This window comes from Leptonychotes weddellii, chromosome 5 (genome assembly GCF_054177405.1).
Source record: "Leptonychotes weddellii isolate Sample4059 chromosome 5, ASM5417740v2, whole genome shotgun sequence".
NCBI classification, from domain to species: Eukaryota; Metazoa; Chordata; class Mammalia; order Carnivora; family Phocidae; genus Leptonychotes; species Leptonychotes weddellii.
In genome coordinates this window covers 68,180,595-68,197,253 of record NC_138373.1, presented here as the reverse complement: position 1 = coordinate 68,197,253, position 16,659 = coordinate 68,180,595, and the positions used below count along the sequence as shown (strand labels likewise).

The following is a 16,659-nucleotide window of genomic DNA, read 5'->3' as shown; positions in this document are numbered from 1 at the left end:
TGTCCACCCCTCCGATTTCCCCCGCTTCATTCTTCCCCTCCCGCTACCTTCTTCTTCTTCTTTTTTTTTTCTTAACATATATTGCATACCATCTTTTTTTTTTTTTTAAAGATTTTATTTATTTATTTGACAGAGAGAGAGAGGGAGGCACAAGCAGGGAGAGCAGCAGGCAGAGGGAGAAGCAGACTCCCCACTGAGCAGGGAGCCTGATGCTGGACTCGATTCCTGGACCCTGGGATCAAGACCTGAGCCAAAGGCAGTTGCTTAACCTACTGAGCCACCCAGGCGCCCCTTACATTTACCATCTTAACTATTTTTCAAGTGTACAGTTCAATGACATAAAGTACATTGTTGTGCAAACATTACCACCATCCATCTCCAGAACTCTTCATCCTGTAAAAGTGAATCTCCATATCCGTTCAACAGTGGCTCCCCATCCCTCCCCAACCCCCACTTTTTCCAGGCCCTGGCAGCCACTCTTCTACTTTCCACATCTGTAAATTTGACTACTCTAGATACCTCATGTAAATGGAATCATATAATATTTGTCTTTTGTGACTGATTTATTTAGCGTAATGTCCTCAAATTTCACCCATGTTGTAGCCTGTGTCAGAATTTCATTCTTTTTTAAGTTTAAAATATAGGCATTTTTAGAATTTAATTTTTGAGTGGGTAGAACATTCTGTTCAAATTCAAGAGGAAGGTTGGGAGGAGGAAAGATGGGAAGCGATTGCTGATTGGCATGGAATTTCTCTAAGGGGTTATGGAAATGTTCTAGAATTGGTACTGTTTGATGTACAACTTTTAATATGCTAAAAGCCACTGAATTATACACTTAAAACAGGTGAACTTTATGGTATGTGAATTGTATTTCAGTAAAGCTGTTACTAAAAAAATTTCAGTGTCAATTATACTTCAGGTAAAAAAATTTTCAAGAGGAATACAATAAATTTCTAATAAAGTGTTTTTAGAAGTTGTCCCTCAACTATTCTAGTTTTACTTTTTTTTTTTTATATTAGAGCGAGAGATAGAGAGGGAAGGATAGAGGGAGAGGGAGAGAGAGAATCCCAAGCAGGCCCCACACTCAGCACAGAGCCGGTTACAGGGCTCGATCTCATGACCCTGAGAGCATGACCCGAGCCAAAATGAAGAGTTGGATGCCCAGCCGAGTCACCCAGATGCCCTCTAGTTTTGCTTTTTAAAAAAATTGTGTGACTTTCCAGAAATACTTTTATTTCTTATGCATATTTTATTTATAGTAAATAGTAAATATTACTCCCCCACTTTTAACAAAAGTGGTAGTAAATTGAACATGGTGTTCTACACCAAGCAGACATCTCTGAAGTCTGTTTTTCTTAGTTTTAGGTAAAAAGGTTTTTTTCTTTAAATTACAAAAGGAAAAAAAAAATAAATCACAGAAGGATTACATGGTTAGATAGTATAGAAAAGTATGAAGCGAAATGTAAAAGCTATCCATACCCAGAGATAGTCATTGGTAATTGTATATCCTTTTTAGACTTTTATCTCCATGTATATATACTCTTTTAAAAATTAGAATTGAGGGGCGCCGGGATGGCTCGGTCGGTTGGGTGTCTGCCTTCGCTTCGGGTCCTGATCCCAAGGGTCCTGGAATCGGGCCCCGCATTGGACTCTCTGATCGGTGGGGAGTCTGCTTCTCCCTCTCCATCTGCCTTTCCCCCTTCTTGTGCTCTTTCCCTCTCTCTCACTCTCAAATAAATAAATAAGATCTTAAAAAAAATAAAAATTAGAACTGAGATCATCCTATACTTGGTATTGTGTAGTCAGCTTTTTTACGCTTAAAACAATATATTGTGATCATAGTTTTTAATCACTAAATATGATCTTCATTGTTATTCTTTTTATGGATGCATAGTATTAAATTGTGTGGACATTTTTCATTTACTGTAGCACATCACCTATTAATATCTATTTAGGGTGTTTCTAATTTTGTCACTATTATAAACAAGAATGAGTATCTTTGTATACACCTTTGTACCCTTGCCAGGTCATTTCTTGAGATATTTACTACACTGCTATTTTGTAGTCCACCAAAATTTTTTAACAACATATGTTTTAAAATATAAATTACAAAGATTTCCATTTTATAGAGATTATTATCTCTATAAAAAGATGGTGCAGGTATTTAAATCCTTATTTATTTTTAAATATGAGGAATCTGAAATGCAGAAAGTGGCATTGTGTCCAAAATTGCATAGCAGTTAGTGTGAGAGATGGCACTAAAACTCACGTCTTCTGATTGTGGGTTAGCGTTCTTTCCACCGTGGCATACTGCCAGTCCTTAAATACCTTCAGGACAAGGGGTGATTTTGTTTTTGCTTCTTCATTTCTAAAAATATGATTCTTGTGACATACTTTTGGATTCTTTGTATAATGTGCTACAATTTATCCATTCAGATTAAAGGTGCATATACCTTCATTAGGGGTACAGGCTAAAGATATGCCCTCTCAAACATTTTGTAGTTTATCTGCATTAATATCTTCATTTAATTACTCACCTATATTCTTATCTTTCCCTGTATGAAAAGCTCTCATAGTCTGTTTTTTTTCCCCCTCTTTTGAAAGCTTTAAATCATTTTATTTTCTCTGGGTAGTACTAGTTTCAGTGGGTTGGGAGAATAGCTTTGGTTTCAATGACAGCTCCATTATTTACTATGTGATCTTGGGCAAGTTACTTAAATCTCTGTAAGGCTAGGGTCATCATCCGTAAAATCAAAATAATAGTACATGTGTCATGGGGATTAAGTGAATTAACACATAAAAAGTGCTTGGCACAATTTGGTAGATACTACTCATTAAATGTTAGTTATTATTTAATATGTGAATTTAAATCCTTAAAAGTCATTTTGTGTTTTGATATCCTTTGTATTTTTTTGTGAAACTTTTTTTTAAAATTAATTTGAGAGAGAGTGTGCGTGAGTGTGGGGGGAGGGGCAGAGGGAGAGAATCTCAAGCAGACTCCCTGCTGAGTGGGGAGCCCAGTGTAGGGCTCTGTCTCACAACCCTGAGATCATGACCTGAGCTGAAATCAAGAGTTGGACAGTCAACTGACGGAGCCATTTAGGTACCCATTTTGGTGAAACTTTTGTATGATGTGTTTGTATTCCTGTAGATTTCCCCTTTTCCCTCCCCTACCCTTTAGTTCTATGTAATACCTTCTACTGATTTTGAACAATATCTTTATTTTGTCATGGTTCATGCAAAGTGAGGCGCTGTCGTACTTACCTTGTTTCCTGTTGGGAATAAACACAAGTTAAATAACTGAGATTTTATAGATTATCTCAATCATTTTTTTAAGACAATGTAAAACAGAATAATGCGAATCCTAATTTATTGAATTCAGGGTTCTGAGAGCCGTGGTAGCTACTTTCTGACTGACTTCCCCAATCTGCTTCGTTTTTTCTACTTGAGGAGGAAAGCTGATTTGGGGTTTTCTTTTTTGTCTTGATTCTAGCACATGCAGATGACAATCCAGGCTCTCCAGGATGAATTGCGGATCCAAAGGGACCTGAACCAGCTGTTTCAGCAAGACAGTAGCAGTAGGACTGGTGAACCCTGTGTGGCAGAGCTGACGGAGGAGAACTTTCAGAGGCTACATGCTGAGCATGAGCGGCAGGCCAAAGAGCTGTTCCTTCTTCGAAAGACTTTGGAGGAAATGGAGCTGCGTATTGAGACTCAGAAGCAAACCCTAAGTGCTCGGGATGAATCCATCAAGAAACTTCTGGAGATGTTGCAGAGCAAAGGACTTTCTGCTAAGGCTACCGAAGAAGACCATGAGAGAACAAGACGACTGGCAGAGGCAGAGATGCATGTCCACCACCTAGAAAGCCTTTTGGAGCAGAAGGAAAAAGAGAACAGTATGTTGAGAGAGGTGAGTGACTGCTTTTTCCCTTAAGACTTACTGATGGTCTTTTTTTCCCCCTGAATAGTCAGCATCTTAGCTTAGATAAATTTATATGTTCTACTGAGTTAGTGGAAAGTAATTTCTTCTTTGGTGTTTAAGTGCTTCACTGATTTCTCTTTTGATTGGCTCTCTTGCGTGAGATGGCATTGACTGGTATGCATACTGGCTTGATAACTTTCTGTATCTTTTTCCCCCCCTCCATTTGGTTTCTGTAGACTCATTTTGTTGCTAGAGGGGCAGAGAATTTTCTTTGTTACTCATCTCTTAATTTGTTCATAGAGACACACGCAACAAAACCAGAATCACAGTACCTAATTATTATTTAATTTTAGAATATTACTAAGAGAAAGTAAGTGGTTACCTCAGTTTAGGTGTGCTTATATAGTCCTTGGCAGTAGTAATGGATGTTTGCCCTGTGGTTTCCATGGAAACTTGCCTTGCTGTAAAAGATACGTAATAAAAATCATTTGCTGCCATGGAGGCACAGTGAGAAAGAATGATACAGAGGCACACTGCAGTTATTTTTTATAGAGGAAACTCAGACTTTAGCTGACCACTGTGACTGTTGATAATTCTTTGCTTTTCTAGGTAATGATTCATTTTAAGGAAGTGTAAATGAAAAATTCATCTTACATTGAATTAAAAAAATTGACATATAATTCTCTATATGTGGCCAGGGACTTTAGCCATTTGGATGGGGAAAAAAATCTCAGAACTGTGTTAGTTTCAGTCTGAATGAAATATGAGGAAAGAAATTAAAAAAAGGTGGAATATTCCCAAAACAGCAAAATAGCAACTTTAAAAGACTACTTCTATATTTGAAGTTCTATAACTTCTCCTTTTATAAAAATTCTGAAATATTTATTTAGTGAGGATATTTTATTTTTGATAAAGGGGAAATTCAGTGTTTTTTAAATAACATGATTTTATTACACAGTAAAGTCACTGTAGGTTATTGTAGTAAGATTAGGAAATAGATTAGCAAAAAATCAAAACCCCAGGTATTATTACCTAGCGGTAACTGTTATGTATATGTTTACAGTCATTTTTATTATGTATACATTCTTTTTATATTTCTTTCTCTTAAAAAGGTAGAATACTCGGGGCACTGGGTGGCTTAGTCGGTTGAGCATCTGACTCCTGATTTTAGCTCAGGTCATGATCTCAGGGTTGTGCAATCGAGGGATCGAGCCCTGTGTCCTAGGGCTCTGCACTCAGCGGGGAGTCTGCTTGGGATTCTCTCTACCCCTTCCCCCCTGCGCTCTCTTGCTCTCTCTCTCAAATAAATAAATCTTAAAAAAAAAAAAGAATGCTATCCATTAGTATTGTCTAATATAACTTTCTGTGATGATGGAAATGTTTTGTATCTGCTCTGTTCATTATGGTAGCCACTAGTTACATGTGCCTATTGAGCCCTTGCAATGTGGCTAGTGTGACTGAGGAACTGAATTTTAATTTCTATTTAAATATAATTAATCCAGAATTAAATTTAGTTAGTCAAATTTAAAGTGTCTACATGCAGCTAGTGGCTACATATTAATGCAGGTATGCATAATGCAATGTCACCTGCTTTTCTTAATAATTTGTTTTGACCACCTTTCTTTGGTCAGGTACAGGTAGGGTTTTGTAATTTCTAATGAATTTATAAAGTTCCATTGCGTTTATTTGAATACCTTTTGCTGTTGAAAATTTTATTTTCATATTAATTTTTCAGTATTATAAAACTGCTGCACTGAACATCCTTAACCATGTATCTCTGTACATTAATTTTTGTGTTGAGGATAAATTCCTAGAAATGAATTTGCTCAAAGTGTGTGTACATTTTTGAAACTGAATAATCTTATCTTCCAGAGTGATTGGACCAGTTTATGTTCCTAGCTGCATATAACGTGTTCTTATGATTAATCTGCAGCTATGTACATGTTACGCTCTTCAAATTATCAGACTGTAATATTTTAGAAAATTGTTAATCAACTGCTGTGTCAAGGAACATTCTGAGTTTGTTTCAGTTTACTTTCAATTTACTTTACTTTATGACCTGGCCATAGAACACTGTTAGAGAAGTTGTGATAATCTTATACAGCATGCAACATGAAGTCTGTACCAACATCATGAATTTTGAATGTTAGGTTTTTAGTGTTTCTGTTCTGAATATTTCGACCTATGCCCATTTATTTATTTTAAAAAAATTTAAATTGAAGTAGAGTTGACATACAATGTTATGTTATTTTCAGGTGTACAATATGGTGATTTGACAAGCCTATACATAATGTGCTATGCTCACAGCAGTATTTGCTACCATTTGTCACCATACAGTGCTATTACAATACCATTGACTATATTTCCTCTGCTGTACCTTTTATCCTTGTCATTTATTCATTCCATAACTGGAAGCCTCCCCTTTACCCATTTTGTCCATCCCCCCAACCCATCTCCCCTCTTGGAACCATCAGTTTGTTCTCTGTATTTTTGGACTGTTTCTGCTTTTTGTTTTTTCTTTTATTTTGTTTTTTAGATTCCACAAATAAGTAAAATCATATGATATTTGTCTTTGTCTCACTTTTTGCACTTAGCATAATACCCTCTAGGTCCATCCATGTTGTCGTAAGTGGCAAGATCTCATTCTTTTTTATTATGCCTATTTAATTTTGAGTTTTGGAGTTAATAAGGGGTGAATAGTTAAGGATTGTGAAAAGCCACATTGTTATTTTGGCAGAGAACAAGCAGAAATACGGTGAATTTGAAAAACCAGTAGGAAAAAACCCATGAATTTAAGGCTTATGTTCAAGTAACAAGCTCTACAAATATCAAGTCCTACTTATGTACATAATGTGGAAATACAGGCCTTGTCAATCATACCAACACACAATTCCAGTTGCTGTTAGTAACATAGCATCATTTTATAGGAGACAAAATCATATGAATTAAAATCTTTAAGAGCAAGTGGAAATGATTGCTTCAGAAACAAATGTTCTTTTTTAAAAAAGATTTATTTACTTATTTTAGAGAGAGCAAGCACAAGTTGGGAGGGGGGCAGAGGGAAAGGAAGAAAAGCAGACTCTCTGCTGAGGGAGAAGCCCTAAGTGGGGCTTTATGTCACAACCCTGAGATCATGACCTGAATGAAATCAAGAGTCAGATGCTTAACCGGATGAGCCACCCAGGTACCCCTGGAACCAAATATAAAAAAAAAAAAAAGAAAAGAAAAAGAAAAAGAAATCTTTAGAATTCTTGTTTTCTTTTCAGTTTCTCCTATTTACCTTCAAGACTTAGACCAAATTTCAGTTCTTCTGTGAAGTTTTCCTTGTGTAGCTTTATACATATATGTAGATGAATCAATCATATTATATTTATATTTACATGTATGTTTCTTCATCATTCACTTAATTTTTTGCATCAAAGATACATTTTTTTAAAAGATTTTATTTATTTATTTGAGAGAGAGAATAAGATATAGAGAGAGAGCATGAGAGGGGGAGGGTCAGAGGGAGAAGCAGACTCCCTGCTAAGCAGGGAGCCCGATGCGGGACTCGATCCAGGGACTCCAGGATCATGACCTGAGCCGAAGGCAGTCACTTAACCAACTGAGCCACCCAGGCGCCCCTCAAAGAAACATTTTTTTAAAAAGATTTTATTTTATTTATTTTATTTTTATTTTTTTGAGAGAGATAGACTGCGAGCTGGGGGGTGGGGATGGGGTGGAGGGGCAGAGGGAGAGAGAGAGAATCTTTTTTTTTTTTTTTAAATATTTATTTATTTGAGAGAGAGAGAATGAGAGACAGAGAGCATGAGAGGGAAGAGGCAGAGGGAGAAGCAGACCCCCCGCTGAGCAGGGAGCCTGATGCGGGACTCGATCCTGGGACTCCAGGATCATGACCTGAGCCGAAGGCAGTCGCTTAACCAACTGAGCCACCCAGGCACCCGAGAGAGAGAATCTTAAGCTCCATGCCCAGCACAGAGCCTAACACAGGGCTCAATCTCATAACCTTGAGATCATGATCTGAGCTGAAATCAAGAGTTGGTCACTTAACCAATTAAGCCACCCAGGCGCCCCTAAAGATCTTATTTTTAAGTAATCTCTATACCCAACGTGGGGGTTGAACCCACAACCCTGACCATGCTCCTCTTACTGAGCCATCCAGGTGCCCCCAAAGATACATTTTTTTAAAAGTTTACTTTGAAGATTTATGTATTAGAGAGAAAGAGGGGTGTGCATGTGCATGTGCACACGTGTGGTGGGAGGGAAAGAGGGAGAGAATCCTTAAGCAGACTTCCTGCTGAGCCGGAAGCCCAACCTGGGGCTTGATCTTACAACCCTGAGATCATGACTTGAGCCATAATCAAGAGTTGGAAGCTTAACTGACTGAGCCAACGTGGTGCCCCACCAAAGATACATGTTTTTTTTTAAAAAAAATCTTTATTTTGCCAGTGTCTAACAAATACACAGTGGGTACTCGAGAAATGTTAGTTGAATAAGTTGAAATGCAGGCAAAAAATTTAAACCTGGAACTTACAGAAAGGATAGAGTTTTGAGTTTTTTTTTTTCCCTGGTGTGACCGGGTACTAAAACCTGATGAAGATTTGAAAACAAGTTAAACCCCAAAGCTAGTTTTGCTTATGAGTTCACTTACACATATTATAAATAAAATATTAGCAGATAGAATCAGCATTATGGTAAAATGATAATAGTCCGATCAAAAGGAGTTTATTCCAGGAATGCCAGAATGGCTCAATATATCATACATAGTTATAGTTTGTATTAGGTAAAAGGAAAAGAGAACCTTGTGGTATTTGACGGCTGTCTCAAAGATATTAGATAAAATGTTACAGATATTTTCATTGAAAATGAAACAAAATGAACTAAAAATAAGGATTGAATGTTACTTTTATGGTAAGATTTAAATAAATAATAACATAATAAATGTATATTATAAACATATTTCAAACTAATAGCCAGCATCAAGCTTACTGTGACATACTAGAAATGCCCGTTGAAGTTAGAAAGAGGTCAAAAATGGTTGTGTTCATCAGTATTTAACATTATTTTGGAAGTGTTAGGTAGTGCAATTAGATAAGGAAATGCCATAAATAATATCAGTAATGATAATGGAAAGGATATGGCTAAATTGTCATTACAATGTAGATGGGAATATTAATATAAAGATGTCACTTTACCCCAAATCTGTAAATTTAATGTAATCACAATAGGAATGATTTTGAAACATGCCCTAATGACGTTGTAGTTTATTTGCAAGAAGAACAGTGCAGGAACACTTGCTTAAACAGATCATGATGCACATATTTGAAATCCAGTGTTATTAAAATGTGTGGTACTAGCACAGCAATAGATAGCTAGATCAATGAAACAGAATAGGATCCAGAAATAATATAGTTTTCAGTATATGATGGATGTTTTGAAATAGTGGCCATCCATTTGGAAAACAGTTATATCATTATATCAAATTAAATTCTGGATGAAATAAAGAGCTACTTTTTTAAAACATAAAAAACACTAGAAAATATAAGCAAAAAGCTTTTATTTTTTTTAAAGAATTTTTTATTTATTCATTTGAGATAGAGAGATACAGAGAGAGACAGAGTAGGAGCAGTGGGGAGAGGAAGAGGGAGCAGAAGAAGAGGGAGAAGCAGACTGCTTGCTGAGCAGGGAGCCCAATGTGAGGCTCGATCCCAGGACCTGGAGATCATGACCTGAGCCAAAGGCAGACGCTTAACCAACTGAGCCACCCAGGCGCCCCAGTAAAAAGCTTTTAATATAATCTTGGGATAGGAAAGAATCTTTCATTGCCATAGCAAGAACCTTAAAGAATTAAATTTGTGTATGTTAGAAAATACAGTTAATAAAAGTTAAAATGATAATTTGGGATAAAGCTTTTTTAATATATGGCTAGACTAATACATAAAGATTGTTTCTAAAACAATAAGAGGCTAGAGGCCCTTGGTACCACCTTTCCTTTCTCGTTTATTCAACAAATATCTTTTGAGCCTCTGATATGTATTTGATCCTGGGGTAGTCATGGGCTATACATTTTTCATGTCAGCACACGTGGTCTCTGCCCTCCTAGAATTTAAAGATCTGGTGGGAGACAGTAAATTGATAATTATGAGATGAGTTACGTGATTGGGTGGAGTCTAATTATGTTGTGGGAAGGGATTTCTGTAAACAGGATAAGCATCTTTGAGGAGGTGCCCCTTAAGGGAGATCTGAAGAAAGACAAGGAGACTATCTTGCTGAGCATTTGGATAAAATCCTTTCATGAAGAAAGGGTAACAGTGTCAAAAGGCCTCATGGGAAGGAATTTTGAGGAAACAGCAAGATGGCTAGGGGGCAGAAGTAAATTGTATAAGGTGAAGGCTGGCATCAGATGACAGGTTGAAGATGTAGCCAGGGCCAAATACATTCCTTTCATTCATCAGATATTTACTGGGCACTAACCACGTGCAAAGCAGTAGGGAAATAGCAGTGAACAAAACAAGCCCTCTAGGAGAAAAAGCACTTGCCTTCATGATCCTTGCAGGTAATGCAGTTGTTATATTCAAAGTGCAAGAAGAGTCCTTTCCAATGTTTAATCAAGGGAATGTTAAGATCTGGTTTGCCTTTTACAATTTACTCTGTGTTGAGAACGAATGGGGGAGGGAGAGTCAAGAGTGAACAGGGAAGTCTAACAAAGAACTTAACAGCTCTAGTCTAGGTTAGGTGAGTGGCGACTTGAAATGACATTGCACATTGTATTACTAGTGGATCAATAAAGTCAAGAGGAATTGTGAGTTGGCAACACCAAGATATCCATAGGTTTTATTTATTGGACTTTGACCGTCTTTAAAAAAAAAAATCAGTATTTCATCAGTTCTAAGACTCACGGTTTTTCTTATTTTAACAATATGGAATTGAGTTAAATCTTACCTTTGATGGCATCTTACAGTCTGTCAGCGAGGCAGTCATGCTGGATTTGTTTGCCTGTGCATTCACAGTCATATACCTATTCCTTTTGTTACCACTTTAGTTTAGGGTGTGAGCATTGTTGGTATTTCTCATGTTAACTTTAATTGTTGATCAGTATGTCATCAGTATTAGTCATGTAGTGAATTGGCATTGAAACCAAAGTTACTGACATAGGAAAAGTTATAAAAACAGTTCAAATGATATATAGTTAAACTTTGGTTAAATAAGTACAAGAGAACTCTTACAGTCAGTATAAAATAAAAATTTTGAATGAAAAAGTTTTGTGTCATAATTTATTTGGAGGCATTTCCTCCCTTTCTTTCTACTACATAAAACAGTGGTATGTACTACAATCAATGGCATCTTAGATTTGATGAAGTACTATAACATTAAAATGGCATTCATATCCAGGAGCATTTGTGATTAGTTTTCCATTTTGTTTATGAAAATGATTCTGTAGTGACAGGTAAATAATTCTCCCAAATAAAAGCCAAAGAAGAAAAAAATAAATTTAAATTAAGCATCATGTTTTGTTTGTACTGAAATTACATTTTTATGGGACTACTTATTGTTAGATCTTATATTGTTTCCTGCAGTACTTTTCCTTTGATTGATAGAAAAGTGAAGACATTTATTGGACAAATATTGAACCACAGTCAAGACTTGTCTTGGTCAGTGCCTGGGGCTTGGGCATATAGAGTTTTAATAAGCTTTATAGGTAATTCTGTTATACACCAAAGTTTGAGACCCAAGTTTGGGTTTTCATTCTGTTAACAGAACATACTTAAAGTTGGCTATGGTTGGATCTGCATTCCATATGCATACCAAACATTATCTGTAGGCCAAAAAAATACTATATTTCATACCTATATATGCTCTGAATTTTAGAAATGTAGATGCTGTTGTGGTAAATAAAATATAAATTTGTTTTAAAACATTATTACATTCATGCTAGTTTTTGTGTCTATAATATTTCAATCAACAAACCTTGTTAGCATAACTGCTATCATATCATCTAGGGGTTTACAGAAATGTTTGAGGTTAAAAGTACTAATATTTGACTAGGTTCTGGGCTAGGAATTCTGAATCTAACTAGTATATCTGAGGAATGCCTATTTTTGTCATTGGCAGTTGTAAGGTAGAAGCAGAGAAGATAGGAAGGAAAAAAAGTAAGAGAAAAAATAGAAACAGACAAAGCATAGGAAGAATTTAAAAAAAGGAGGGGGTCCCAAGTTTTCTGCTTTGTGAGTGATTTTGGAAAATATGGACAGTTGCATACCATATTCAGGTTATTCTTCCCCTTTTCCTTGTATCATTTGTGCCCATTTCTGTTTTGACAAGATCACGTTTTCTCAGTAATGCCATTACTAGAGATGGCAAAGGGTTAAAGTATAATGGTTTCTGACACAGAGAACCACGAGGACTCTTTCTGCTTATTCTCCCCGTCTTCTTTATTCCTGTCTCCTCTGTGTTTTGAGTACAGTAAACCCAGAACTTGTGTGGAGGATTGAATCTGTGAAGGGGTCTCACAAGCAATCTGGAGCTTCTACCCTTGAACCAAGGGTGCTGGGGTCTAAAACCTGAAACTTGAAAGAAAGAAATTTCAGACATAAGTACTACTTTGCAGTCACAAATACTCCTTTTTCTCAGTTGTGTAAGTAAAAGTTGACTTACTTTTTTTTTTTTTTAAGATTTTATTTATTTATTTGACAGAGAGAATGAGAGAGAGAGAGCACATGAGAGGGGGGAGGGTCAGAGGGAGAAGCAGACTCCCTGCCGAGCAGGGAGCCCGATGTGGGACTCGATCCAGGGGCTCCAGGATCATGACCTGAGCCGAAGGCAGTCGCTTAACCAACTGAGCCACCCAGGCGCCCAAGTTGACTGACTTTTTATTTATTTATTTTTTTTTTTAAAGATTTTTTATTTATTTATTTGAGACAGAGAGAATGAGAGACAGAGAGCATGAGAGGGAGGAGGGTCAGAGGGAGAAGCAGACTCCCCGCCGAGCAGGGAGCCCGATGCGGGACTCGATCCCGGGACTCCAGGATCCTGACCTGAGCCGAAGGCAGTCGCTCAACCAACTGAGCCACCCAGGCGCCCCCAAGTTGACTTACTTTTTAAAAGAAACTACTTAAAAGAGAAAAATAGGAAAATTCCTAACTTGCTTGGTTTCTAACTCTAGATTAGTCATTATTCTTTGGTAAATTAATGAGAGGAAATGAACACCTTTTCTTTTGTCTACCATAGTTGACAGTATAACAAGATCCAGATAATCCTACCTGTATTTTAATTGTTTCATTTCAGGCCAAAGGAGTGAAATAGAGCGAGCAAATAGAATATTCTAGTTTTTATTTTTATTTGAATAGTACATTCATTTCTATTTCCTGTCTCCTCTCTTTATTAACAGTGCATGCATGAGTCAGAGGCTTGATGTACTCAGTGGGAAAGGGGAGTTTATCAGCTCACTGACTGCAAGATGTATTCATAATGAGTTTTAATGTGTAGGCTTCTGAATGGAAATTTGTTACAAGTGATAGGTTTAGAAATGTCTTCATAGGAAAACTTCTGCCTGTGAATGGTTTAAAATGCATCCTAGTTCCTTAGCAAAGGAGGATTTTTTTGTTCAAATGGATTTGTTTTCCTTATGTTTTGCTTACATGCTTGCTAGCATTTAAAATTATTATCGTTTAACCTTAAGACATTTGGAAATCTACCTTATTTGGAATTAGGTAATAGGAAAGAAGTCAGATAAAATTAGTTCACTATCGGAATTGTGAGGTATTTCAAAGAAATGCAGTTTTAATGTTTTCAAGTTGATACAGAAATACCAAATGAAAAATATAAAGTATAGGTTATAGAATTTTATTAATAGATGAAGATGATTTGCAATGAGCAGGATTCATTTTATTTTTTGCTTATTCTTTTAAACGTTTACACTCATTTTATTGAATAAATATTACTAAATATCTGCTGTGTGGCCAATTGATCATCTTGCTTACAGTGTGGAGAATAGATTAAATGTGGACAAACTGGAGGTGCAGAGGAAGCTGAAGAGTTTGTTGTTTTAATGTAAGTGAGAGATTGTTATGGCCTGAACTAATGTATTGGGATTTTGTCCTGGATTAGTGTGTTCTGGATTTGACTCTCTTCCTTAATGAAGTGTTTTGCCTTGTGAAAATTAATTGTGGATTAACTTGATCTTTAGAAGACTTGCTTTTAAACGCTGTTAGGGCTGACAAAGATAGCCTTTCCTCTTTCAGGGCTAAATTAGCTCTACTTCTAAGACTTGGCTTTTCTGGTGTCTCTACTAAATGCCTCTGATGTTCTCCTTACTTTGGTTATTTGGAGCTAGGATTTTTCCCAGCCCCATGTGAGTTCAGGTAGTTGCTCAACTCATAGCTCTCTGATAGTTGTTCTGTCGCTAGTAATTGTTTCATGTGGAGTCTTGCCCAGTGCATGCACACTTAGGGTTTGGCCAGAGACTCAAGGGGACCTGTGTTAGATTAGGCACTGCTGCTTTTATGGCTACCTTCCTTCTCTGTGATATTCTGCTCTGCACGTTTCTGCTGTCTTAGGAATCTTATCCATTGATCCTTCTTCTGAGTTCTGCATGACTGCTATCTTCTGTTTGGGCTTCCTCTCCCTGCTTCACATACTGAATAGCAAGTCTGGGCCATCAGTGTTTGTTTCTCCTCTTTCAAAGGATCATAGACCTATGCGCTTGTTTTCCAGTGTCTGAAAACAGTTACTTCGTGCATTTTATCTAATTTTAAAATAGTTTACAACAGGAGGGCCAGTCTTCTATCCATTATGGTCAGATCATGTTGGTTTTGTAGAGAGTGAGAAGCAAATGGGAAACTCATTGAAGGATTCAAAGCAGACTAAACTGTCATACTTTGTTGATCCTTTGTGAAGATTACCCTGGTGCTCTCTTGAGAATGGACAAAGGAAGTGGAAGGAAACTAACAGCTGTCGTAGTAATCTAGGGTTCAGCTGAACTGGAAATGGAGTCAAGTGGAATAATTCAAGACATATTTTGAAGATGGAGCAATCCCTGCCTCCTATTTGAATTGGTTGTGGGAAATGAAGATCTGGGAAGAATGAGACACTGGTGTTTGGCTGAACCACTGGGAGGGTGGTGCCATTTAATAAGATGGAGAACACTCATCTCTCATCACACTCATCAGATGAGAGGCTAGATTAAGGAAGAGAAAAATCAAGAGTTTTGTTATGGACAATATAAATTACCTATTAGACATCTAAATAGAGATATCAAATGAGCAGTTGGATAAATGAGTCTAAAATCAGAGCAGAGGGCCTAAGAATTCACTAGTGTTTCAGATAGTGTTTAAGCAATGTTATGGATTAGAGAGTTAGATGGAAAAGAGAAGAGGATTTAGGACTTGTCACCTGGTCACTGTAAGTATTTAGGGGTCTAATTTAGAAGGAAGAACCTGCAAAAGAAACAGAAGAAGCACTTGGAGAGAAAGAAGAATAGGAGAGTGTGGTGTCATAATAGTCAAGAGAAAATGTGTATATAGGAGGGAGTGGCCCACTGCTTTGAATGCCTCTGAGAGTTCTAGGAAGATGAGGACAGAAAGGTGTCCACTAGATTTGGCACCCTGGAATTCACTGGTGATGTGGATGAATTGTTTGAATGGAGAGGTAGAGAAAGAAATAACTAAAATAATTAAATTAAAGCAACAGTCTTCCATTGTGTTACTGGAGAGATCAACTTTGGGAGACTGTTGCTATAATCCAGGCAGAATCTCTAGGAGGGCTGGAGAGACTGGGTACAGAAGTTATACAGCCAAAACCAGTCTCCAATCCATCGTGCTCCTTTATCGGTTTGGTGAAGACAGTGCTGCTCTTGGTGCAGAGCACAGACACAGCAGCCTGTTTGGCTGACACCACTGACACTGCTCACTACCTTTGGAACCTCTGCCGTTCCTGAGAGTGGGAGCTCAAGGTAGCTGCTGCCTCTGCCACTCATTGCCGGAATTGTCACTGTTCACGTCCCCAAGTCTTCTGTTAAAAGATTCTGGTGGAGATGAGGTCTTGTGTCTGGACTTTAACTGCAAGAAAGCCTGGGGAAAAAAGTATGTGGCATTTTTAGCTTTTATTGTGGAAGGAAGACTGTCTTAAAATGTGGAATCCCCAAACATAAAAGGGAGATTAGATATCATGGTAAGAAAGAGTGATAGATGTCCACTACAAGGTTAGATAAATAGATTTTGCAGGTTATCCATGGAACGGTAAAAGACAGTTGACTTTTGAACAATGAGGGGGTTGGGAGCTGACCCTTCTTTTTTTTTTTTTAAAGATTTTATTTATTTATTTGAGAGAGTGAGAGAGAGAAAGAAAGAGCACAAGAGGGGGGAGCGGGAGAGGGAGAAGCAGACTCCCCGCTGAGCAGGGAGCCCGATGTGGGACTCGATCCCGGGACTCCAGGATCATGACCTGAGCCAAAGGCAGTTGCTTAACCAACTGAGCCACCCAGGCGCCCCGGGAGCTGACCCTTCTATAGTCGAAAATCTGCATAGAATGTCTGACTCCCCCAAAACTTAACTACTAATAACCTACTATTGACTGCAAGCCTTACTGATAACATAAATGGTTGATTTACACATAGTTTATATGTTATATGTATTAGTTACTATATTCTTCAGGTGAGCTAGAGAAAAGAAAAAGGTATTAAAAATCATAAGAGAAAACACATTTACAGTACTGTACTATATTTATTTAAAAAAAATAAT

The 16,659-nt window shown here is 37.3% G+C and overlaps 1 protein-coding gene across 4 annotated transcripts in view; it reads left to right on the top strand.

Annotated features, from left to right (window-relative positions):
• Positions 1-16,659, top strand: part of LOC102748456 (ELKS/Rab6-interacting/CAST family member 1) — a 169,999-nt gene that overhangs the window by 77,970 nt on the left and 75,370 nt on the right. For all 4 annotated transcript variants that reach the window (XM_081820987.1, XM_081820989.1, XM_081820986.1 and 1 more), the window contains exon 3: positions 3,494-3,910. In XM_081820987.1, coding sequence (XP_081677113.1) covers positions 3,494-3,910 — 417 coding nt within the window. The remainder of the gene's footprint in view (positions 1-3,493; positions 3,911-16,659) is intronic.